This window comes from Sorex araneus, chromosome 4, assembly GCF_027595985.1.
Source record: "Sorex araneus isolate mSorAra2 chromosome 4, mSorAra2.pri, whole genome shotgun sequence".
NCBI lineage: Eukaryota > Metazoa > Chordata > Mammalia > Eulipotyphla > Soricidae > Sorex > Sorex araneus.
This window is the reverse complement of record NC_073305.1, coordinates 15,155,179-15,179,810: the sequence shown is the minus strand read 5'-3', so window position 1 is coordinate 15,179,810 and position 24,632 is coordinate 15,155,179. Positions and strand designations below refer to the sequence as shown.

At 46.0% G+C, this 24,632-nt stretch overlaps 2 protein-coding genes across 4 annotated transcripts in view; one reads left to right on the top strand and one right to left on the bottom strand.

Annotated features, from left to right (window-relative positions):
* SH3BP5 (SH3 domain binding protein 5) overlaps positions 1-6,529 on the top strand; it is a 74,956-nt gene extending 68,427 nt beyond the window's left edge. Inside the window, exons 5-9 of the mRNA XM_055134764.1 lie at positions 1,849-1,979; positions 2,378-2,420; positions 2,924-3,140; positions 4,665-4,925; positions 5,137-6,529. Of these exons, the coding sequence (XP_054990739.1) occupies positions 1,849-1,979; positions 2,378-2,420; positions 2,924-3,140; positions 4,665-4,925; positions 5,137-5,345 (861 nt within the window). The 3' untranslated portion in view covers positions 5,346-6,529. The remainder of the gene's footprint in view (positions 1-1,848; positions 1,980-2,377; positions 2,421-2,923; positions 3,141-4,664; positions 4,926-5,136) is intronic.
* Positions 6,530-7,280: 751 nt separating this feature from the next.
* CAPN7 (calpain 7) overlaps positions 7,281-24,632 on the bottom strand; it is a 42,681-nt gene continuing 25,329 nt past the window's right edge. For 2 of the 3 annotated variants that reach the window (XM_055134762.1, XM_055134761.1), the window contains exons 11-21: positions 24,521-24,627; positions 23,285-23,405; positions 20,613-20,757; positions 20,391-20,490; positions 19,996-20,131; positions 19,123-19,198; positions 12,498-12,643; positions 11,722-11,784; positions 11,161-11,291; positions 8,544-8,636; positions 7,281-8,457 (exon numbers count right to left, since the gene is read on the bottom strand). In XM_055134762.1, the coding sequence (XP_054990737.1) occupies positions 8,313-8,457; positions 8,544-8,636; positions 11,161-11,291; positions 11,722-11,784; positions 12,498-12,643; positions 19,123-19,198; positions 19,996-20,131; positions 20,391-20,490; positions 20,613-20,757; positions 23,285-23,405; positions 24,521-24,627 (1,263 nt within the window). In that variant the 3' untranslated portion in view covers positions 7,281-8,312. The remainder of the gene's footprint in view (positions 8,458-8,543; positions 8,637-11,160; positions 11,292-11,721; positions 11,785-12,497; positions 12,644-19,122; positions 19,199-19,995; positions 20,132-20,390; positions 20,491-20,612; positions 20,758-23,284; positions 23,406-24,520; positions 24,628-24,632) is intronic. The other variant, XM_055134763.1, reaches the window with a different exon arrangement.

Below are 24,632 nucleotides of genomic sequence, written 5' to 3'. Positions count from 1 at the left end.
GGTCACACCCGGCGATGCACAGGGGTTACTCCTGGCTTTGCACTCAGGAATTACTCCTGGCGGTGCTCAGGGGACCATATGGGATGCTGGGAATCAAGCCCAGGTCAGCCACATGCAAGGCAAATGCCCTACTCGCTGTGCTATCACTCAAGCCCCCCATCTTTAGTTTTTGCACGTGGTTAGCCAGTTTTTCATTTCTCGAAGAGGCTATCTTTACTCTCTTTCATATTGCCAGCTCATTCATCACAAATTAGCTGCCATCCATATGAGAATTTGTTCTTGGATCTTTGATTCTGACACATTAATCAGAGTTTATAATTACACTATGTTGTTTTGATCACTGTAGCTTTATAGTATAGCTTCTTGTTAGGTAATGAGATGCCTCCCAGTTTCCCAGTTTCTTGTTTTGCAGTATGACTTTGGCTGCTTTTATGGTTCCATAAAACTTGGTTATTGGTTATTCTAAGTCCTTGAAGAATATTACTTTAATTTGAATGGGGATTCCATTGAGACTATGTAGTAGTTTGGGTAAAATGGTCATTTTGACAATATTCTTCCAATCCATAAGCATGGAATGTTTTTTCATTCCATAAAGTTTTGGAAATGGTGTTTCCTACAGCTCACAAGATTTCAATAGTGCCAAGACAGTTGGAGCCATAGAAACCCACCGATTTTTAATGGTAATTTCAGGGTCTGTTGTAGTTTTCCCAGATTCTTAGTGCCTTCTTTGCCGTGAAGTGAATGAAACCATTGCCCCAGACTGACTTGCTGTTGCCTTGGTGGGGAAGATAGCACCGTGACCCCTCCCGTGCCCAGGTTAAGGACTTAGCACTCCCCATCCACCGCTCCACCTTTCTCCCCACCAGCCCATTTAGAACACTGCTGTTCGTCACGATGGGAGAGAAATTCTGAGCCATTCATGGGACCTGATCTGCGGTTTGTTTCCTTCCTCATTTCTCCTCTGGGAAACCTGGATCTCACACATCAGGGACAGAAGGAGGAAGGACAAGTGTGGCCCAGATTCCTGGGATGTGCCTGTGAGCTGCCTTGTTTGGGGTCATCAAGGGCTCTTGATTGTCAATTTTTTTCAGGAGGGGGGAGACTTTGGAGAGCCTGGACCACACGTGGCGGTGCTCAGGGGCTGGTGCTGGCCCTGTGCTCACGGTGACCCCTCATGGTGCTCTGGGGACCCTATGTAGTACTGAGGATATCGAGCCAGCCTTGACCAATGTGCAGGACAAACCCCTTAAGCCCTAAACTATCTCTCTCACAACTGCATCTTTTTTAAAAACTCATTTTTTATCCATCATCTTAATGAAAATGTTCCATCAGTGTTTCCCTCCAGAATGTGTGTCTCCAGCTTATTTCCCTTTATGGAGGCCTCTGGATCTGTTGTGAGTGCCTTGACTTGTTTCACTGTCAAGTGTGGCCCTTCTGAGTTCTGGATTGGGGAAAGGACAGACAGTAGAGACCCCCTGCTGTGGTGGGTCGGCCTGCCTGGTTTTGCTCATGCTCCCAAGCCGCCGTGCCTGCCCTCTCCTGCCCCTCCTCTGTGGCCCGTGGGAGCCTGAGCAGGAAGGGACAGCCACTGACTCGACGTGCCCCATCTTTCTGATGTTTGTTTCCCAGTGTTCTTTCCCGATCTTTGTCACCGCCCACTTGGCGATTTCTTCTTAGTTCACTCTTCCGGACTAAATGAACGGGGGGCAGGTCATGGCATTCACCAGGGAGGTTCATTCAGCCTTGGCTCACTACTGTCTCAAAGGATCTTTGTCCATGACATAAGTCACACTTTGGCACAGGGGCCGGTCCAGGCTGGGCCATGCTGACCTCTGCTGTTGCTTGAAGGTCATGGAGGCCGAGCAGACCAAGACACGGAGCGAGCTGGTACACAAGGAGACAGCGGCCAGATACAACGCGGCCATGGGCCGCATGCGGCAGCTGGAGAAGAAACTCAAGCGCGCCATCAACAAGTCCAAGTGAGTCTGGCCTCCTACTTCTCTACTGCTCTTTCCCGTCTTCTCCCTCTGAGTCCCAAGACCTAGGGAACCCCCAGAGGCAGGGGGTGGAGAGGAGAGCTGGGGCTGGGGTGCTCCAGCGGAACTGACCAGGGAGCAAATCACATGCATGGCAAGCGCCCTACCCACTGTACTCTCTTTCCGGCCCTGGTTTCCCGTCCTTGGACATGAGGGTCACTCGGGGCTCTGACTGCCCTCTTGAGTCCACCCAGCCCTGGAGTTGGACACGTTGGAGTCTCGTGTTGACTCAGTCGTAGAAAGGGGCCAGTCTGACTCCCTCCCTCCCACACCTGTGGACTTCACTGTAGCCACCGAGTTTCCCAGCTAGCTCTGACGCTTTTCCTTCCTCTCTCCTTCAGGCCTTATTTCGAACTCAAGGCAAAGTACTACGTGCAGCTGGAGGTATGTGTGTGTGGGTCCTGGGCTTTGTGGCTGGTGACACCAGAGCCCCACTTTTCAGTAGTAGGCTTCCAGGTCTTTTTTTGCAGGGGGTGGAGAGAAAGGGGTGGGTGGAAGAGGGAGGGAGAGAGGAGAGAGGAGAGACAGAGACAGAGAGAGGACAGGCTGCATGATGTCTATCCCATCTTGACCCAGGACCTGACCACAGAATTTTGTGGCTCTCGGACTATCAGGTTCTGTATCTCACGGGGAATAGTCTCCTCGGGGCACTTCTAGGATCTGCCGAGGCCACGCGCCCGGGAGCTCAGAAGTGCCACCTCTCAGGTTCCACCCCCGACCACCTGCGTTTCTCCAGCCCTCCCCCCGGGGGGAGAATCACAGTCCAGGGCCCCCTCACGTGCGGTGTGGCTTCCTGCCAGCTGAGCCCGGGGTCTGTGCCCTGGACGGGGGCAGGAAGGACGGTGGTGGCCCTCCCTGACCCGCCTCCCTGTCGTTCTCCCGGCCAGCAACTGAAGAAGAGTGTGGACGAGCTGCAGGCCAAGCTGGCCCTGGCGAAGGGCGAGTACAAGACGGCCCTCAAGAACCTGGAGATGATCTCCGACGAGATCCACGAGCGCCGGCGCTCCAGCGCCATGGGGCCCCGGGGCTGCGGCGTCGGCGCCGAGGGCAGCTTGGCCGTCGAGGGTCTGTCGGTGGGCAAGCCTGAGCCGGATGCTGTTTCTGGTGAGTCGGCGGCTGGCCGTGTGCCCACAGGGAGGTGGCAGAGCCGGTGGCATCTTCTCCCCCGCCACCACAGAAGGGCGTCCCTGGGACTGGCTGGGGGGCCGTGTCTCCTGGCTTCCTGCCTTTGGGGGCTGCGTGCCCCCTGAAGCCAGAGACCCAGGGTGAAAGGCTTCGGGCAAGTGATGCATTTTCACATTCCTGGTTCTGAGAAGTCCCGGGAGTAAAGTTAACTCTGGGTAGAGGGGCTTTGGAATTGGATCTGATTCTGATCCTGGCCTGACCATCCCGAGGGTCACGTGGTGCGGGCAAAGGGCTTGTGATCTCTCTTCCTTGCTTCCCGGGTGAGCTGGGACATGAGAGTATCATCTGCGGTAACTGGGCAGAGCGGTCCCGAGGACTCCGATCACCCGGCACCCAGCCAGTCCTCAGCAAATGGGGCCTGGCTGGGGTCTGACCCTGGACCATTTCCCCGCACATCCCACCCCGGGCAAAATGGCAGTACTCTCTCCTGCAACCCTCTGGCTGATCAGGAACACCCACTAGGGCCCAGAGGCCGCACAGGGGTGACTTGTCTGTTTTGCTTTTGCTTTTTGGACCACATCTGGCGATGCTCAGGGCACACTCCTGGCTCTGCACTCAGGATTACTCCTGGTGGTGGGAATTACTTTGGCAGTGCTCGGGGGAACATGTGGGATGCCGGTGATTGAACCTGGTTGGCTGAGAGCATGGCGACCACCCGGCCCACCGTGCCCTCTCCATCCCCAGGGGTTACTTGTCTTACAAACTGCTGGCCACGGGCTCAGTTGGCTGGGAGTTGCTGTTGGGGGAGGATTCCTGGATATCTAAGAAGCCCCCAAAGCCCTGAAGACAAGACAAACTCGCCCCTCTGGGTACTGTCTTCACACCCCTGCCCCTTCTTCCTTTTCTGTGAGATAGAGAAACTTTTATGGGTTCTTTCCCATGTGCTCGCCTTGGGAATTCAGTGTCAGTAGACAGGAGTTTGTTTCTGCCTGAGATAAAGGAAGCGGACATTGAGCCTCCCTGGTGCATCAGGCACTTTCGCTTGTGTCCCGCTAGCGAGAGGAACACGGGGCTTGGGTGGGCTCCACGCATGCCCCTCGGGGGATCATGTCACCTGGAAGCAAAGGGGTCCCAGTCGGCATTCCATGCAGTGTTCCAGAAGCTTCTGCTTTGGGAGAACAGTGCCCCATGGTCTGCCTTTGGGATGGTTCGGGGTCCATTTTTGGCCCTGCCTGTGGGGCCGTGCTGGAGAAAAGCGTCTGGGTTTGGCTCAGTCATCGGCCATGTCTGGGCAGTCTGGCGACATCGGCTCTGAGGCCAGGGCTGGGGAGCTGTGGCAGGGACAGGCACCTCAGGGGACTCAGTTGTGGCAGTCTGGCCCTGCTGGGGGTGGTCAGGCCCCAGGTGGCCCGGCCGCTCTCACTGCCAAAGGCGTCAGGTACACAGCTGCCGACGGGCCTGTCTGACGGGGCTTCTGTCTCTACCCCCTCCCCCACCCCGCAGTGGCCTCCGAGGCTTTCGAGGATGATGCCTGCAGCAACTTCTTGTCCGAAGACGACTCGGAAACCCAATCCGTGTCCAGCTTCAGCTCAGGACCCACGAGCCCCTCGGAGATACCAGAGCAGTTCCCCGCGGCGGTCAGGCCGGGCAGCCTGGACCTGCCCAGCCCCGTGTCCCTGTCCGAGTTCGGCCTGATGTTCCCCGTGCTGGGGCCCCGCAGCCAGTGCAGCGGGGCCTCCTCTCCCGAGTGCGAGGTCGAGCGAGGTATGTGCAGCGCCGGGTGCCAAGGGCCCCGGGAGGGTGGCGAGAGGGTCTCCGGCTGCTGCATCTCGTCCCTGCTCAGGAAGGGGTTTCCTGGGTGCTTGGCGGGGGTGGGGGTGGTTCCCCCTCCAAGGAGAAGCCAGGCCAGGGCCAGTTACAGGGGTGAGGCGGGGCCCGAGGGGAGCTAACTCCACTCATCTTTGCGTGTCCCTAGGAGACCGGGCAGAGGGGGCAGAGAATAAAAGGAGCGACAAAGCCAACAACAACCGTGGGCTCGGCAGCCACACGGACGGAGGCAAGAGCGAAGGCGGCGCGTCCCCGGAGGGCCAGGCCCTGGAGAAGCGGATGACGCAGCTGTCCCTGCAGTGCATCAAGGGAAGAGAGGCCATCGAGGCCGACAGAGACGCGGTGCAGATTGGCTGACCCCACGCCGAGGCCCGAGTGCGTACCGCCCGTTTATACGCCAGACTGTGTGGAGAACATTGTGCCAATAATCATTTTAACGTATGCCAAATCATAAGCGCTGACCTCTCTCGACTGCCCCCACGGCGTTGCGGTGACCTTGGAGGGCTGAGGAGTTATCTCCCGGGTACGCTGGTAGCTTTTCCCGAGCAGAGGTGCTGCAGGCAGACAGTGGCCGGGGCCACGCCCTGTGTGCCCCCCAGCCCTGCCACGAGGTATGGAAGCAATAACTAGGTCCGACGCCAAGAACCCGGGCCGGCAAAAGGGGCTGGGAAACTGAGGCAAACTGGAGCCAGCAGCTTGCTCCTCTTCCCCTTCTCCTGCCCACCCTCACCTCGTTTGGGAATCGGGAGGGGTGCGCCCCTTTCTGTACCACCCCGAGGGAGGGACTGAGATGAAATACTCTCGATGGTCCGAGTGGTTTCTAAAACGTGTATGCTGGGATACTCGTTAAAGGCATTTTCCTAGGTTTCCATGAAATGCACTTTGGGGGACGGGAACGATGAATGCCAGTGGGGGAAGCAGGGGTGGGGTGGGGTGGGGGACAAGGGCAGCAGACACTTAACCTGGAAGGGGATTTGTGGCGGTGGGAGAGAAGGTTCTGTAGCGTCGACCCTGTCCTGCTAGCCGAGGGGACTTCATCTAAGAAGTGCATGTGGAGAATGGTTGCTGTTGTTCTGTCTAGATTGACAAGGCGTTCATTTCTCTGTAGGTTGTCATTTTTTTTTTAAATAAAGGCTATTATTTAAGGGTTATGCCGCACTAGTATTTCTTAGAGAAAGTTGTACCTTAAAGCTAGGAGAGGGAGTAGGCATGTATTGGCAGAGGCTGCTAAACAGAGGCAATGGGTCTGTTATGCTAATAGTAGAGCTAAGGCTGCTTTTCTTTACTGTTTTTAATGTTACACCTACGTAGAGCTCAGTATTGTTCATTTTTTTTGGGGGGGTGGTGTTAGCATTTCTAAAAGGAAGAAAAGCAACCCCCATTTCAAGTTGTTGGTTAAATTCTGTATGTGGAAGTCATTTGGAAACTGTCATATTGTAGTGTAATGCTCCTTTTTTAACGACTGAGACATGTATTCTAATTACATGGTTATTTTGTACTTGTCTTAATACCTTGAGTGTAATAAAAATGGCTTAAGAAGATGTCTGACTTTTCTGTGATTTCAGACAAATCCTGACGTTACCAGAATCTCTCAGGCAGTCTTCTTGCGATCAGGAAGAACATGGAACCCAGTAGTCAGTCAGCTGTTGTCACTGTCACTAAAAATGTTGGATCCCAGTCATTTCAGACCCTGTTACCAAGGTTTGAATTCAAATTCCACTTTTGCTATTCCCGAAGCCAAAGAGTGAGTCTCAGAGAAATAAAGACAAGACTGTTTACCCATCAGCTGGAGAAGCTGTCTTCAACCTCTGCTGCACCTGGGAAGCTTAAAAATCCTTCCCATTGCCCGAGAATTTGAATTATTGGCGGGGGGGGGGGGGGGTAGTCTTGGGTACTGAACTTTAAAAAGCTCCCCGGATGTTCTAATGTGCCAAGAAGCACCCTTTCTATCTTGGTCCAACCAAAATGAATCTTCCCCTTACTCAAAACAGCTGCAGCACTTCCTGTGGCGCGGTCAGTATCCGGCGTGTGACTGCTCATAGACAGTCGTCAGAATTAAGCTTAGTTTCATCTTAAATAATTTGAGTTTTTTCATTGACCTCTTGTGCTTTTAGATTTTTTTCTGACAAGCTATAGGAAATTAGAACACTTAGCATTAATACACTCAAGTTGCAAGTACTAAATATGCACCTAAGTGAAATCTCAAATCTCACTGACAACCTATTACTATGCAAAAAAAAATTTTTTTTTTGTTGAATTGTAAATTTTCATGCAAATGAGTTATTTCCAATGGAACACAAAAGATGAAAGTCCTTTAATAGCCAGTTTCTCTTGGTTTCAATGATGAAGTTTCCATTAAAGTATAAACATTTTATTTCAATTAAAGGTAGTAGAAATTAAAAATACATTTAATAATTATAAAGTAGAGATGATGAAAAATTCCCACTTATTTTCTGATCTTTAAAGTCTGGAGCATCACGCTGCTCTGTTGGGTTCTGATGCACACTGGTTATAGCTCGACAATTTTTTCCGAATACAACCCCAATTACTATATATTTCTCATTCATATTTTTTTTAAACACAGAATTGTAGAACTATTAAAATGATGAAACCGTGGTGTCTTCGATGTTGCAGATTACTACTTTCACTAAGCCAATGAAGAAAAATTGCAATAATGAAGATATCTGAATTTTCTTTACATGGATGGGAGACAACTAATTTCAGCTCTCATTCTTGAGTACCTTCATACTAAATTAGTATTTCTTAAAGCTTTATTCTTTCAAAACACCTGGACAACAATAAACATTTAAAATCATAAGTAATGCAGGGTTAAGTGTAATGGTAAAATGATTCATTTGATAATTGGTTGCCCGAGATGTACAGAAGAATCATGATACAAGCAGGTTCAACAGACAACATGCTTTCTGCCCGACAGACAATCTACTTTGGACTATTGCACCAGCCTACAGCTTGCTGCAGACAGAGTCTGTGCTCTTCATTTTCCTAAGGGGGCCTCAGTCCCTCTCGCAGGTTCATCTAACTGTGTTGACTGAGTCCAGTCCTTTATCACCAACTTTTTTATACAGTGGGGCCCCTAAGTCCAAACCAGCTCCATATATACAAAGCCATGTGTCAGTGGCACTCCTGTGTGACTTAGAGTAATTCCAACGAAGTACAATTCTCACTAAACACCCTGATGTGAGCACCAGGCACCCACTGTCAGTTTTCAGAGCTCTAATTCTCTTGCTGCATTTAGTTTAGCCCTCATCTGAAGACCTGATGCTTGGTGAGCATAAAAATCCGGTCAGTGCTAACCTTTCTCCATCACTGAAGCTGCGTCATCTTGATGGGAATAATACTATTAAAGTCCAAGAAAAAAGGCCCTTCTTGTTTAGGCAAAAAAGTACTGGGAATGATATTGTAGATTCCAGCAGGTATAGTCTCTAATTCCAGGTAACAGAACCCACACCTGTATTCAGGGGAAAATGAGAACAAGGTTTACTGAAGATGCCACAGGAAAGGAGGAATGAGATGCAATGGAACCACCCACATTACCTGTAGTCGCCGCTGGATTTCCTCTGAAAGCCATGGGGCCCGGGGTCTCCCGCCACAGACACGGTGACAATCTCAAAGCCAACACTATATTGCCTACCAGGAGAAAACAACAACGAAAAACCAGGATCACTGCAGGCTCTTAGGGGCTTCGATAATGTGATTTAAAAATTAGACTTTGGTGCAAATGTGTTATTAGACCAAGTGCTATGCTTTGAAAGCTTCAGGAGGAGGAAGCGGCCCGGTCAGCACATGGGCGCTATTTTCACTCTCAATCATACAAAATGCCATTTACATCTATATATTTATTATTATTATTATTATTATTTTATTTTATCACCATGTGGAAAGTTACAAAGTTCTCAGGTTTATGTCTCAGTTATACCGTATTCAAACACCATCCATTCACCAGTGCCCATATTCCACCACCAAAATCCCCAGTATACCCTCCACCCCCGCCCCCCACCCCAACTGTATAACTGATGAATTTCACTTCATTGCCATGTATATTTTTAAACTGAAGCCATAGCTGTATTAAACTGACTTTAGAAGAGAAGACTATATTTAAATGGTAAAATACTGCCAGGGCATGAGGCAGAAAAAGTGGCACCTGACGGAGACAGTCCTGATGAAACTCTGGAGTCAAAAGTAATCAGCCGGGGGGGGGGGGGACCCATGCCACATCACTGAGGCAGGGGCTTGGCAGTGACAAGGCCACAGAAACATCACCAAGTTCTATCTCACATCAAATAAAACAAGAAAATATAAAGAATTTAATATTGGGGCTGAGATTTCTTGGTTACAACAAATAAACCGGAATTCACGTCTGTGGCAAAAAGCTGACGCGCAGGGAAAAACTGTCACGGAGGAGTGGAGTTCATCTCTGTCCTTCTTCATGCTTAAAATTGAGGACCCCTACGTGGGGGTGGGCAGAGAGTTCAGTGGTCAGAGCTGCGCACTCTGCGTGTGTGGGGACCTGCGTTGGAACCCTGAGCACGTGCTTCTCCCGGCTCCCACACCCTGGGTCTGGCAGTCCCCTGCGGCCTCGGGCTCTAGCTCTGAGCTGGCCAGCTGGTTGGCCCAGTTGTCTGCAGTGGCCAGCAGGCTCCCCGAGCACTGTGTGCAAGTTTCAAACAAACAAACCCAAAAAACAAAACACTTAAGTCAGAGGGATATGGGAAAAAGACACAAATAGGCCGGGAGGGGAAAATAATACACAGCCACTGTTTTTCCACTTCCAGTCTCCCGATAAGTTAACTACAAAGGCTCAGTTCCAGACACCTTGTTTTACCTGTTAAACTGGTAAAGATTTTACATGGTTTAACAATGTTCACTTAACAAAGTGAACAAATAGTTGCCTTTTCAATCAAGATTAAAAAAAAAAACAACCCTCTGAGCCCCCAGAATTCCTTTCTGATAACTCCCATCTCCCCAGAACTAAGCCTGGATAATCAAGTCTCTGTATGTCGTGCTTTGCAGCAAACTCATGGCCCACGTGAGCACCCTCATGCAATGCACAATAGCTTTGTCTGTTTTCAGTTCCCATACGTAGAGTCAAGCAGTACACAGTCTGCTCGGGGTCCTTTCTATTGCTTGGCACTGCTTGAAAGGCTTAGCATGCTGTAATTGATTTTTTAAAAAAAATATCATTGTTAATGCCACTAGGGAATATTTAGATAGCTCTTTGTGGCTCTTACACTAACCATTTGGGTTTTTTTTTTTTTACTTTTTGAAAACCAGGCATTTTTCTTACTCATATAGATCATTTGTAGATCTCTCTCTCTTTTTTTTTGTTTTTTGCTTTTTGGGTCACACCCGGTGATGCACAGGGGTTATTCCTGGCTCTGCACTCAGGAATTACTCCTGGTGGTGCTCAGGGGACCATATGGGATGCTGGGATCGAACCCAGGTTGGCCGCATGCAAGGCAAACGCCCTACCTGCTGTGCTATTGCTCCAGCCCCAATCTTTTTATGTGATCTTTGTGTCTTAAGCTCTCTTTCCCTACTTTGAGGTTATTTAATTACTTTACTTTATTAGGACTGGAGCAAGAGTGCAGCGGATAGGGTGTTTGCCTTGCACACGGCCGACCTGGGTTCGATTCTCGGTTCCTCTGTCCCTCTTGGAGAGTCTGCCAAGCTACCGAGAGTATCCCGCCTGCATGGCAGAGCCTGGCAAGCTACCTGTGGCATATCTGATATGCCAAAATCAGTAACAAGTCTCACAATGGAGACGTTACTGGTGCCCGCTAGAGCAAATTGATGAATAACAGAATGACAGTATTACAGTGTTACTTTATTGGTAATTCTCCCAGAATTGGTTTTTAGATTTGGTATAAGACGGGTATAATTACTTTTCAGAGACATGAACACAATGATTTCAGCACTATTTTAATGGAGAGACAATTCTAAGTCCTCTGTAATACCATCTTTTTTATACGTCAAGTGCCTATATATATATATATATATATAAAATACACAGGTCTATTTTATTCCTTTAAATTCAGTTTCACTACAATTTTTATTTTGGTCGCCTGGGTTTTCTAAGGCAGATCAAAGTCCTCTACCTCTGAGCATCTTTCCTGCCCCGAACAACGACTGAACGAAGTTACTTATCACAAACCTTGGTCCTCTTAGCTCGATCAATAATGGCCCGGTCTTTTCTACATGGAATTGGTAAATGGGATTATTTTTGTGGGTCTCTTGGAAATTTCCACATCCTCCAGCAGTATGACCACTCCACTTTCCATTAATCTAACAAAAGAGAAATGTTTTTATTAAAAAGACGTTCACATTCTTCAACTTTAAAACTAAAAACCCCTCTGCAACTTAAAATCAAGTCAAGCAATTGTCCCATCGCCCTCCTCCTCTCTCTGGTCTGTCACTGATAATTCAGGGACCCACAAGGTCAGACTGCTCTGCGACACGGAGCCCCCCATCTTCCAGTCTTTCCTTACACTATTCTCCCCCCCACAAGGCCCCCCCAGTCTCTTCCCCAGACTCACTGAACAATGCCCACTGAAGACCAATCATTCCAACTCAGATTGGAGGCTATTTGGCATTTTCTGTTAAGTGCCGGAATGTTTTCATTTTTCGCAAAGTTGTTAAAGGTGAAGAATAAAAGGATAAAGCTACAAGGGAATTCTCAGATGTCTGAGATGCCCAGAGTAATAAATTCTTTTACCTGTTTTGATAAGGTATACGGTGAAGGAATCTTAGAAAAAGTAAAGCTGCATGCCGAATATACCTAGGTTAAAAAACAATAATAATATATGGATAAAGCTCACTCTCAGACAAATACTGAAGTCATAGAAAAAAATAAACAGAAAACTAAAATCCTAGTTGGCATATTCAAGTCTTTCTGTAGGCAACATGGCAGCAAGGCAGGTTTACTGGACAAGATTTTAGTCCAGACTCCTGCTGACTGGGGCGCTCAGGAGAAACCAACACCCCTCCAGGTCTTGGTCTGCAGAGAAGCAGCTCCCCAATGGCCTTTTTCATTACTAAAAATCTATTGGAATTGAGCTTCTTTACTGATTGCTGGCAAACAAATGTATCCACAACAAACCCACAATGGTCTCCCAGCTATGGGAAAATAGCAGTTTCTTAGCCATTGGTTCCTTTCTACTAAATTCGATGTTATTTATTTTTTTTTAACTCAATGAAAGTACTAGGAGTTTTTATTTCTGGCTCTAATATTGAATTAATTACCTAGCCCTGAAGTAATATGGCATGTTAAAATATGAATCTGAAAACTGAACTGCAAATTCAAAATAAAACATTTTTCTACAGGAAGCACTGTAATCACTTAATGTAGTATTGTGATATATGGCTGAGTACACATATAAAAATATTCACAAGTCAAACTTCCAGACATAACTTTCTGCACATAAATCCACATAGAAGAGCACATTAAGTACTTTGTATTACTGACATCACTGTAGGTTGGGTTTTACTTACCCGGACTGTGTAGTGGATTGTGTTCTGTTTTTCATACTGAGAAACCACTAGTGTAAACGTGTGGGTCCCCGGTGTGGTCAGTTTTATCTTAGTCAAATAATGAGGGCTGTTAATGCGTATCCCATCAATATACGGAGCTGGGTCAGCTGCAAGCAAACAGGTTGACAGGATAGGAGACTTTTATGGCTGGCAGGAAAAGTGATTAAGACTCACAAATCTCAGAAGAGATCAACAAGCTACAGAGATGCCCCCAGGCCCCATGCCAGGCGTTATCTCATATCCGGGACACCCTGGAGGGGGTGGGTGAGTCCCCCCACCTGCCCCAACAGAATCTTGACAGCTGAAAATCTCCAGTACCCAATCGACACCATGCTCACTGCCAACCTCCACAGGCTCTGACAAGCCTCATCCATGAGTGAATCTGTTGGAAAACTCAGGTATGCGGGGTTTGTGACAAATTCCCAGGCGCTCAAGTTATTGGGGAAGATGATCTGTTTTTCCGGGACCCTGGCAGTCACGCCCACAAACTGCCTCTGGTGCCATATAAGCTCATTAAATGACCATGATCCAGAGACTAATAAATCTCAGAAGAGGGCAACAAGCTGCAGGGATGCCTCCAGACCCCAAAGTCACCACTGTAGCACTGTATCACTGTCATCCCATCACTCATCGATTTGCTCGAGCAGGCACCAGTAATGTCTCCATTGTGAGACTTGTTGTTACTGTTTTTGGCATATCGAATACTCCACGGGTAGCTTGCCAGGTTCTGCCGTATGGGCAGGATACTCTCGGTAGCTTGCCGGGCTCTCTGGGAGGGACTTAGTCACCATCCAGTTAAAAATTTAACTTCAGCTGTATAACCTTATTTAAAATTTTAGAATTCCTGGAATGACATCTCATACTTTATACCAACGATGTACCAGGATCCAACACATTGGATGGGATGTAGTGTAGAAGGCAACCAATCTCTATTTAAAAAATATCAGCACACAAGGCTTAACCTGTAACAACCTGTTAGTAATCTCTTACACAAGGGCTAAATGGCTCCAGGGTGAGATGCAACAATCTTCACACACTTTCTTCTAAGGAACTCTTTTCTGATCATTTCTAGCAAATTATCCAGAACAAGCAACACTAATTATTTAGGTCCTGCTATCGGGGCAGGCTTGGATGGTGGTTAGAAAAATTCAAAAATAGTGGTGGTAGAAAGGTGTTCCACCTGGTGGTGGAACTGGTGTTGGAATATTGAATGTAATAAATTATTGTGAACAACTTTATAAAAATAATTTTTTTTTAAAAAGTGCTTAAAGTGGATGGACATACCTTAATTTTATTTTATCTTTAAAATACAATGGTCCTAAAGAATTACCATTTTAATTCAGAACTTTGTAATGGCACAATTTAAATATTTAAAATGAAATATATTCAAATAGGCAGCAAAAGCAATCTTTTGAAATATACTCTCTGTCAATTCTGACTCTTTGCTGTATATTTTTTCCTAGTATAGGATTATTTTTTGATGGGTTTAGGGGGCACACACCCAGCCATGTTCAGGGGCTACTCCTGGCTCTACAATCAGGAACCATTCCTGGTGGTGCTGGGGGGACCATATGGGATCCCAGGGATCAAACCCAGGCCTTTATGTAGTGTACTATCGCTCTGGTCACTCTCTAGTATAGGATTTTATTTTATTTAAGTAAATTTTTATTAAAAAACATGAATTTATAAAGTTGTTCTTTATACAGTTGTTTCTAGCATTTCGTGTTCCAACACCACCAGTGTGACCTTCCCTCCCCTAATATCCCCCCCCTCCCATTTTCCCTCCCAATCCCAACCTGCCCCTTTGGGCACATAACAAATTTACATTATATTGCTTATTTCAACAAAACTTTAAGAAATGGCAAATAGAATGATCAGAAAATGAATCAGTAAGGGCCAATGAGTGATTACAATATGATTCCGACCTATGTAAATAAAATTAAAACCTATATAAAAGCCTATGTAAAAACACCTATTCTCATTTACATATATATGTTTCAAATCTAGAATCTAAAATATATTACATTGAATTTAATTTTATGCTTGCATCTTATTATGGTAATAATCATGTAATTCTGTGTTAATATAGTTTGGGGTTTACATGGAATATGTTAAGCCTACATATGTAAAATTTCCCCTTACACTTTATATAAACACTGGTTTACAAAGTTGTTCATGGTGATTTGCTACAGGCATTCAATATTCCAACACCAATCCCACACCATTAGCGCTTCCCTCCACCACTGTTAGTAAAGGATTTTAAAATCATGATTTAATCTTTATTTATTTATTTGTTTTGGAGCCACACCCCACAGGTGCTCAAATCTCACTCCTGGCTCTGTGCTCAGGAATCACTCTTGGTGGGGGTTAGGAGACCATGTGGGATGCCAGGGATCAAACCCGTGACAGTCACCTGCAAGGCAAGTGCCTTACCTGTTACTATAACTCTAACAAAAAAACTGCAAAGCTACAAGGCATACAAAAATATAGTCCCTATTCTCAGAATCACAATAACATCCGGGGGAGGGTCAGACCAGCTTTTTTATTAAACAAATTTCCTTTATCCATCACCCTTACATACATATATCCTCCCAAATAAATGAATGAATGGCATTTCTGTGAGCATGTATCCCTTTAAAAAATATAATCTTAGCTTCTACCTTAACATATTTCTAAGATTCAAGTTGTTCTATATAGATCTAGATTATTCCTTGTAAAGTTGCCTATGTAATGTTTTAATACATGAGTATGATGCATTATACTACCATTTAGCTATTCAATTTGGAAATTAGATTATTTCCCATAATTTGCAATTAAGACAATGCTAACATACTCTTCAACAGTCTTCACAATCATCACTGTCCATTTCTTTGGACAGTTTTCTTGCAACAAACTGACAACCGCTTCCCGTACAGTTTCTTTGGAACCACTCCTCATTGGCTTCGAAGCCCACCCTTCCACCCATCCAGGTGCTACAGTCTCTTCTCTAGCCAGATCTGACCTGGGCTCCACCACAGCAGTGGACACAGGGTCTGCCCCTTCCCTCAGGAACTATTTCCTTCCCTTTCTCCGCTTTCCCTGCTACTCTCTTCGGACTCTCCCCTGGCACGTTCCTGCTGCTCATCCTTCAGAGGCCAAAGTGCAAGGGGCAGGTGCAGGTAGTACCTCTCTTTACCTCCTACTCTGTAAACAGTCTATAACTAAACAGTTTGATGATGTCACCTTTCTACACCCCCAACTTCTTAACCTGTACCTTCCGTTTTAACCCTACTGCCGCCTCAAAAGTTCAACAGCTTACTTGGCACCTGCACAGACAGCTACTAGCTATCTCAAAGGCACCAAACCAAACATTTCTTTCCACTGTACTCCACATCTGCTCCCTCCAATGCCCCCACCCTCTCTGACCAGTTCCACCCCTTTCCTTCACTCCACATGCAGAACAACAACACAGCAATCAACCCAGTCACTCTTGTCTCCTGTACCAAGTATCCTACCCACACTCTAGCCTGTTCTCTTAACTCCATTCCTACCAATCAAACCACTACCATTTCTGGCCTAAATGCACCTAACTGGTTTCTCTGCTTCCATTTTTTTCTCTAATATTTTCTACAAAGAATGCTCTTTGAAAATAAAACTTCAGAGCTGGGGCTGGAGCGATAGCGCAGCGGGTAGGGCATTTGCCTTGCATGCAGCCAACCTGGGTTCGAATCCCAGCATCCCATATGGTCCCCTGAGCACCGCCAGGAGTAATTCCTGAGTGCAGAGCCAGGAGTAACCCCTGTGCATCGCCAGGTGTGACACAAAAAGCAAAAAAAAACACGAAACTTCAGAGCTGTAGAGATGGCGCAGTGGGTAGGGGGCTTGCTTGTCTGGCTTAATCCCTGGCACCCCATATGATCTCCTGAGCCTCTCCAGGAGCGATTTCTGAGTGCAGAGCGAGGAGTAAGCCCTGAGCACCACCAGGTGTGGCCCCCAAAGAAACCCAAAATATACCATGTCATTTTTCCAACTAAGATTTTCCAAAGCTGGGGGCCAGAGCCATCGTACAGTAGGGAGGGCGTTTGCCTTGTACGCGGCTAACCCGGATTCAATCCCCGGCATCCCATGTGGTCCCTCAAGCACCATCAGGAGTAATTCCTAAGTGCAGAGCCAGGAGTAACCCCTGAGCATTGCTGGGTGTGACCCAAAAAGAAAAAAAAATTATCCAAAGTTTTCCCATCACTTAGCACAAAATTCCACCTGCCTCTGGTGGCCGAGAACCCTTGTTTGGCCTGAGTCTGCTCCTGTGTCACCTCTTCCGATGCTCGCTGCTTCTCCCCTGGTCTCCTGGCTCCAGTTCTGTTCTTAAGAAACATCAAGCTTTTTCTCGTTTTCCAGGCTGGCTTGCCATCTGCTGTTCCCTTCTGACCTGTAAAGCTCCCTCATCCCTATTTCTCTGGGTGACAACTCTGTTCACCAGCGTGCCTCTTACTCTGCGGAGCATGGCAACAGGCACCAGAGCAGATAAGACCTGTCCCTGCAGAGCACCCAGTAGGGAGTGTCTGGATATATTTTACAGGGTATCCGGCAGAGAGTCTCTTGCCTGGCTGTCTTCCCTGGGGCCCCTCGGAGGGGATGGGCTCCAGCTTCCCTCCCCACCCCAAGCAGAGCTCCCGGTGGCCGAAGACCACCGGAACCTAGCTGCAGCCATGCTGGAGGCTCCTCTCTACACGTTCGGACAGGCCTCATGCATGAAGGTACCAGCAGAGGAACCCAGGTGTGTGTAATCCCATCAACGGTCAACATCCAGAGACTTAAAAGCAAGCTCTCAGAAGTGATATCTTTAGCCTGCTTCTCCCTTTGGGAGAAATTGGCAGTCTTCTGAGAGTTTCCTGCCCACATGGGACAGCCTTGCAAGCTTCCCATGGTGTATTTATATGCAAAATCCAGTAACAAGCTGGATCTCATTCCCGTGACCCTGAAGAGCCCCCAGTGCAACATCGTTGGGAGGGCCAAGTCCAGATGGACTTCTAAGATCTCAGGGAAAGGACGAAATGAGATGTTACTGGGCCCGCCTGAGAAATCGGTGTTTAACGGGCTATCGTGATCGTGATCTAGCCCTGAGTCTCACTCAAGCTCCCAAGAATTGTCACCTCCCCCTCAAGAATCATTCCTAACTGCAGCACCTAGTCCTAACTGGGATTAGGGCAAAGCAGAGCTGGAAGGGTGACAGGTCAATAATGCTAAACTTTATGTGATTGGACCATCCTCTTAAGCCGAGACCCTCTATAAAATAAATATGTGTGTACTTGGCAATAAAGTGAACGGCCAACAGCTGTCTCCCGGAGTGGTTTCTCTGAGAACCCGTCATCCTTCGCCCCATGTCTGCCTGGATCTGGTGCGCAACGTGTCTGGGCACGCTGGGGAAAAACTATTCCCCAACATTACTCCTTCTCAAAAACTGTCTCCATGGCCGCCCAAAGCAAGCAAAGCTTTCATGAACACGGAGCCTGACTTCTTTATACACACAGGTCACTAGTCTTTGTCTTATGACCTGCATCCCCAATGGGAACATAAGCTGAGTCACTGCCATCTGGTGATAGATTTTTTTTTTTTTTTGTCTTCCTTTTCCTTTCGCATCTGCAATCACTGTGGTTTCACATAGGATCTTAAACGCCTCAGGAGCTCCTTGCTCGGGGAACAAATCTCCAGCAGAAAAGGTCACCGCAGTGGAAATAACATAAGCTGGATATTAACCATATCCACTACATATAATAGGATAAAAGGAAGGTGTGGGCGGCGGACACGGAGGACAGAGATTCCTGGGAAGCAAGGTCAGCCCGGCAGAACCTGCAGGAGAACGCTGAGAAAGGAAAGGCGGGAGACAGCGGCTGAGAGGGAGGCACTGGCCACGCAGACGAAGACTTACAGGCTGTCGGAAAAGCTGGACTTTATCCAAGAATCCATGGAAAATCAGAGGTTTTTACTAGAGGAAAAGATATGCCCTAAAGTTTTACAAATAGGGGCCAAAGCAACAGTACCGTGGGTTGGGCATTTGCCTTGCACGCAGCGGGGTGGGGGTTCGATCGCTTTACCCTTATGCCCCCCCACCCAGTGCTGCCAAGAGTGATCCCTGAGTGCAGAGCCAGAAGTAACCTCTGAGCATTGTTGGGTGTGACCCAAAATAAAAAAGACCAAAATTTTAGAAATATCACTCGACAGCAATGTGCAAGAATACAGAAACCCCAAATTCCTGAGTCTCTAAACTAAAAACCAATCAAAACAGATAAAAGCACACAATTCGCTTCAGTATCTCCCTACCTTTTGGTTTCTGTTCAGTCTAGCCGTTCTTTCTATTTATTGACTACATAAAATTTGTCATTTTCAACTGAACCACATAAATAAAATGTACGTGTTTAAGCGTCTGTCCTTTGTAGGGCCAGAGAGGAGGGCAGTGGGTAAAGCACCGGCCTTGCACACGGCCAGCCTGAGTTCGGTCCCTGCAATAAAGTTTCCTGAGCACTGCCAGGAGCAAGCCCTGAGCACAGAGTCAAGCACTGCCAAAACATCAAAAAAGAGAAAAAAATAGTCTGTCTTTTAAACATACCTGGATAATAAACTTTTTTCCCATCGGTCTTATATACAACCATTGTGATAAATTCTCGATTATTTGCAAAATCATCCTAGAAGGAAAAAAAAATGCAATTATGAATAAGGGCTTAAACAGGCTCTTCTGTGAAATAAAGCTAATTCTGATTTGAAGAGAATTTTATAGCTACGCAGTCCTGTGAAACATTTTCCCCCCAATTAAACTCATCTCAACAGCGGAATACATCATAGGAAGTAACGCATTAAATGGCACTCAGAGGCTATTATGATTGTCACAGAATCTGGACCAACAGCTTAACATTTCTGAAACCTTTTCAGCATATTTTAATGAAAATATCCTTAGGCTCTAAAGAATATTTAACATCCAAACGCTCATGAGAAAGGGATGTGGCTCAGTGTGAGGTCCTGGGCTTGATTCTTGGCACTGAAAAAGATTAAATTTAGCGGGCCAGAGCAATACCACAGCGGGTAGGGCATTTGTCTTGCATGTGGTCGACCCAGGTTCAATCCCTAGCATCGCATATGGTCCCTCGAGCACTGTCAGGACTAATTCCTGAGTGCAGAGCCAAGAGTAACCCCTGTGCATCGCCGGGTTGACCCAAAAAGAAAAAAAAAAGATTAAATTTAACTTCATAAGCTTTCTCCTGTTTTTCTTGAGATGATTTTGAACAAGATGATCTTATAACATTCCAATTGTATGGTCACAAATTATAAATTTCCTTAAGGGAAAATATTCATTTAGTTAAGAAAACACTATTTTCAAGTAACATGTAAACAATCAGCTGACGGTCAAATTATGTATCTCATCCACATTGGTCTAATTATAGTTAAAGAATTTCTGAATGGAGTACCACGGAAGGGGTAACAGTACCTTGTCTGTAATGTGTCTACTAAGCAAAACCCAGACTGCAGCGCCCCCTTGTGGGCATTGCACCTCTAGTTTGTACTGGGGGTTGTTGGCCAGGCTATAGGCGTCTTTCACAGGTCCTTGCTTAGCGTCCCAAGTACTAAAAAATAAAGTCAACAGAGAAGAGAGCCGTTACATTTTCCATAAAACCAAAATAGAATACCATTAAATATGGGTTGTATTTTAAATGAAAATGCTCTCGATTTTTTTTTGTCATAACCAAGAGGTATACAAATAAACTTAACAACAGTCATCAGTGGGCATGAACAAAGGACTTGTTTTCCCAAATTAACTATTTCACTTTGCATGAGAAAAGCAGGGTCCACAATAAAGCATACCGTAGATGTGCAAGAAATTACCTGTGAATACAAGTTGATTCTTTAAAAAGACCTGGATTCCAACTCAAATAAATTACATCATAATACTGGCAGAGATCATCCCATGAAATCCAGAAAATCCCTAAAAATTACAGTTCTTTGTTAATATACAAAGGACCCTAATGATACATGAAAAACATAAGTTATTTCACATTGATAAAACATTAAAGATTCAGTGGCGATAAATTAGAAACAGAAATTTACCGTTGTCTATTTTCTGTGCTGTTCGAGGATCAAAGTTTAAATATTTTTGTAACTCTGGAGTCCAATTTTTTACATCATTCTCACTATACCTCCCTTTCCAACGTAAATGACTCCAAGGATTTTTCAACTGGATAAATCGCAGTCCCTAATTTAAAAGAAATAAAAGTTGAAAAGAGAGGCATCCGAGTTGTAAAACAGCTTTACCATTATTTTATTATTATTTTCTCTTATAAAGGGCTGCATCAAAACTCTTCTTTCCACATCAACTTGATTTCCAAATCAAATTACTATTCTTTACAGTGCTTTTCTCCAGGCTGGTCTAATATAACGATTTTAATTGGGGAGGGCAGAGGTTCAGGAGACGGCTTGGAGGGCTGGAGCTCATTATTTCCATGTGGGGAGACCTGGGTTTTACCCCCAGCACCAAATGGCCCCCCAAGCATGGCAGGGCACAGTTTGAGCATCACACTGGAAACAGCCTGGTGCGGCCCCAAAACAAAGAAAATAAAATAAACTGCTATGCTGCTCATGAAGAAGTCGTTAAGTAAGATCACCCCAAAGAGTTCATGGAAACAAGTGAAAGTAGGGTGAGTCCACAGCAAGCAATATTGTTCTGATCAGTTACTATCCTATAATTATGATGCGAACATGTCCTGTGAATAGATCCACACTTACTCCCCCTACAGTGCTCTAGACAGCCTTACTCTTTATAGAATAGCTGCCGTGAAGAATAATTTCATGGGAATAATGCTGGTTTTTTGTAGGCTATTATTTGAAGTTCTGATGTTACCGCCATTCTGTACATTGTATTATTGGGGGCTGGGGTGCTCAGGGCTTATTTCTGGTCCTGTGCTCAGGGATCACTTCTGACAGTGCTCAGGGGACCATATGAAATATGAGCAATCAAATGTGGGTTGTCTGCATGCAATGCAAGTGCTTTATCCAATGTACTATCTCTCTTGCCTTAGCAATTAAAAACATTTTTATTTCAAGTTTTGGTTCACACCACAGGTAATGGAGGTGGGGATGTGAGTTGGTGGAAAAGTGCAGACCTGAGATCCTAACCTGAGTATATGGCATCATAAAAATCATAAAATAAAATGGAGAGTTATATATTACCTCAACAAAAACAAAGCAAACACTGGTGCTTTGTCTCATAAGCATGCTTTTTGTCCAATTTCTCTTGAACAATCAGATCAGAGTATTATGCAAATATGCTGTATGAAGAATTTTTCCTCAAATTTAAGCTTGCTTTCCCATGATATTATTTAACTTCGTCATTACTTCACTTGTGCATTAATATTGGCCCCACAGGATGTTCTAACAACATATACATAGCATTGTCGTCCTGTTGCTCATCGATTTGCTCAAGCGGGCACCAGTAATGTCTCCACTGTGAGACCTGTTGTTACTGTTTTTGGCATATTGAATACGCCACGGGTAGCTTGCCAGGCTCTGCCGTGCGGACGGGATACTCTCAGTAGCTTGCGGACTCTCCAAGAGGTATGGAGGAATCGAACCTGGGTCGGCTGTGTGCAAGGCAAATGCCTTACCTGCTGTGCTATTGCTCCAGCCCAACATATACATAGACAAGTAATAAGTTATGTTTTGCTACTGATGTTTCTGGCAACTTAAATTTCTTTTCTTTTTTTTTTTTCTTTTTGGGTCACACCTGGCGATGCACAGGGGTTACTCCTGGCTCATGAACTCAGGAATCACTCCTGGCGGTGCTCAGGGGACCATATGGAATGCTGGGAATAAAACCCGGGTCAGCCACGTGCAAGGCAAACGCCCTACCCGCTGTGCTATCGCTCCAGCCCATGGCAACTTAAATTTCTAATAAAAACTATCAGCTTATTCGATTTCACACTTCTGCTTGATGTAATCACTTTTATTCTAGGAAAACAAATTCCCTATATGTATCACTGGGGGGTACACCAGTGGCTGATCTGGAAGCCTTTCACGTGCTATGCAGGTCCACATTGCCTTGACGGAACTCCATGGACCACACATTAAAATTCAGTCTAATTCCAGCTGGTCCCCGGCTGCTGCTGAATCTGACTGATCACCGCTTCCTTCTATAAACGAAAGCAGAAGCAAATGGTGCACACCGGGAAACTTCCCTGTGACTCGGGAGTGTAGGTAATATATCGTCAGCGAAAAGGAATTTCCCCCTTAATTCCTGGTCTTCTCAAATCATAGAACAAATACACTTTTCAGTGATAAATCACTAACCCCTGACCTGAGAAGTAATGACGCCGATGGTTCTGGTAACTGAGCACAGAGGAAGGGCACGCCCGAGATAGCTCTGGGGCTCCCTGGAAGAGCAGCACCTGCAGCTCCACTGTTTGTCGTGGGCAGCATCCTCTGCATTCCCACAGACATCTAGGCCAGGCCCCTCCCAGCCAGAGCAGCTCTGTACGTTCACCACAACCCAAGGCCTCATGCAAAAGAGATGAACAGCATTCCCCGCAACAGCTGTGGTATCACTCGTTATGTTTCCCATCCTTTCAGATTTTCTATCAGTAGAGGTCAATGTGCTTAATTTATCAGGTGGAATGACTTTTAAACTTCGCCTAGACCTCAAGTTGCCAGTGTTAAAGCATCCCCAACTGAACTTGGGGCTCTTGCAATGTTAGTATCAAATAAGAGAGGAAAGATGAAGGCGAGACCTTGAACTCTCGAATATCCAGCACAGCGTACGCGTGTGTGGGAACCAGACCCCACTTCTCTCCTTCCGCCTCAGTCATCATTCCGGTGGAGGCAGTGATGAGCACGTCCCCTTTGTGAAACCTGCAACAGCCCCAAGGACAAATTATCAAAGAAAAGCACTTTTGTCACCTCATGCCACGTCACCTCTCATCTAATGTGCTGACACAAAAACTGCCACAAAACTGCAATTTTTTTTCTAAAATGGGGTTCATTTCTATTTTCTACATGTCAGAAAAATCATATCACTTCTCACATCTCACTTCAGACAGTTTAATACTAATATAAATCTACAATGAAGGAAAACAAACATGACATTTTCAAATGGCTTATAAAGATAAGGTTGATGTGAAATGCCAAATGCACACCCCCTAAAGCAATGCTGATTTATAAAATTTCTGAATTTTCTAGCTTCACTACTGAATGTATATTACTGTATAGATAATTTTCCATTCCTACATGTGCCTTATCCATTTAAGACTTAAGCTACCTTCTTCTTTATGGCTGTCCTTGTCTCATCTTCCCTGAAATTGGTAAATACTCACGAAGTGCGAAACAACAGAAAATATTACAAACTGGAACATCCTGATTCAAACGTTTTAGAATCTTTACAAGCTGGATTAACTGCAGCCATCAGTAGGCATAACTGAGGGCTGATTCAGGGAGTAACTAACGTGAAATCCATTTTACAAATCCCGTTTCCTGGTGGTATATTTACATACCAGAAGACTACTCAGCTACAGAGAAGATGAAATACTGCCTTTTGCTACGACCTGTTTGGAACTGGAGTGGGTGACACTAACCGAAATCAATCTAAGGGAGGACAAACACCAGATGACTCGTTCAGGTGCTGTGTAGAAAGAAATGAAGAGAGGCAAACCATAAAAACACACCCTTGGACTTTGACCACAGACTTGAGGTTACCATGCTGGGGGGAGGGGGCTGGGCAGGGGGAAGATAAGAAGCAAGGGCTTTGGCACTCTGATGGTGATGGAGGGACAGTAACTTTGTACAGGAGCATAAACACTAACTGCAACCATGTGACCTCAACTCTAGTAAGTACTGAAGTAATATAAATAAAAACACAGGTTTCCTAATAACTGAAAAATGACAATTTTTACAATATCCACTGTGAAGAAAGCATGGAGTGTGAAAATGGTCCCTTACAAAAGGAGGAAGAGGAGGAGAAGGGCACTTGCCTCTGGTAGAGCATCCGGAAGGAGCTGTCCTTACTGAAGGTCTGGCTATCCGAGTGCATGGCTATCCTCTCTGGGATCCACCCAGTCAGGGCGTGAAGGTCGATGTTCTACA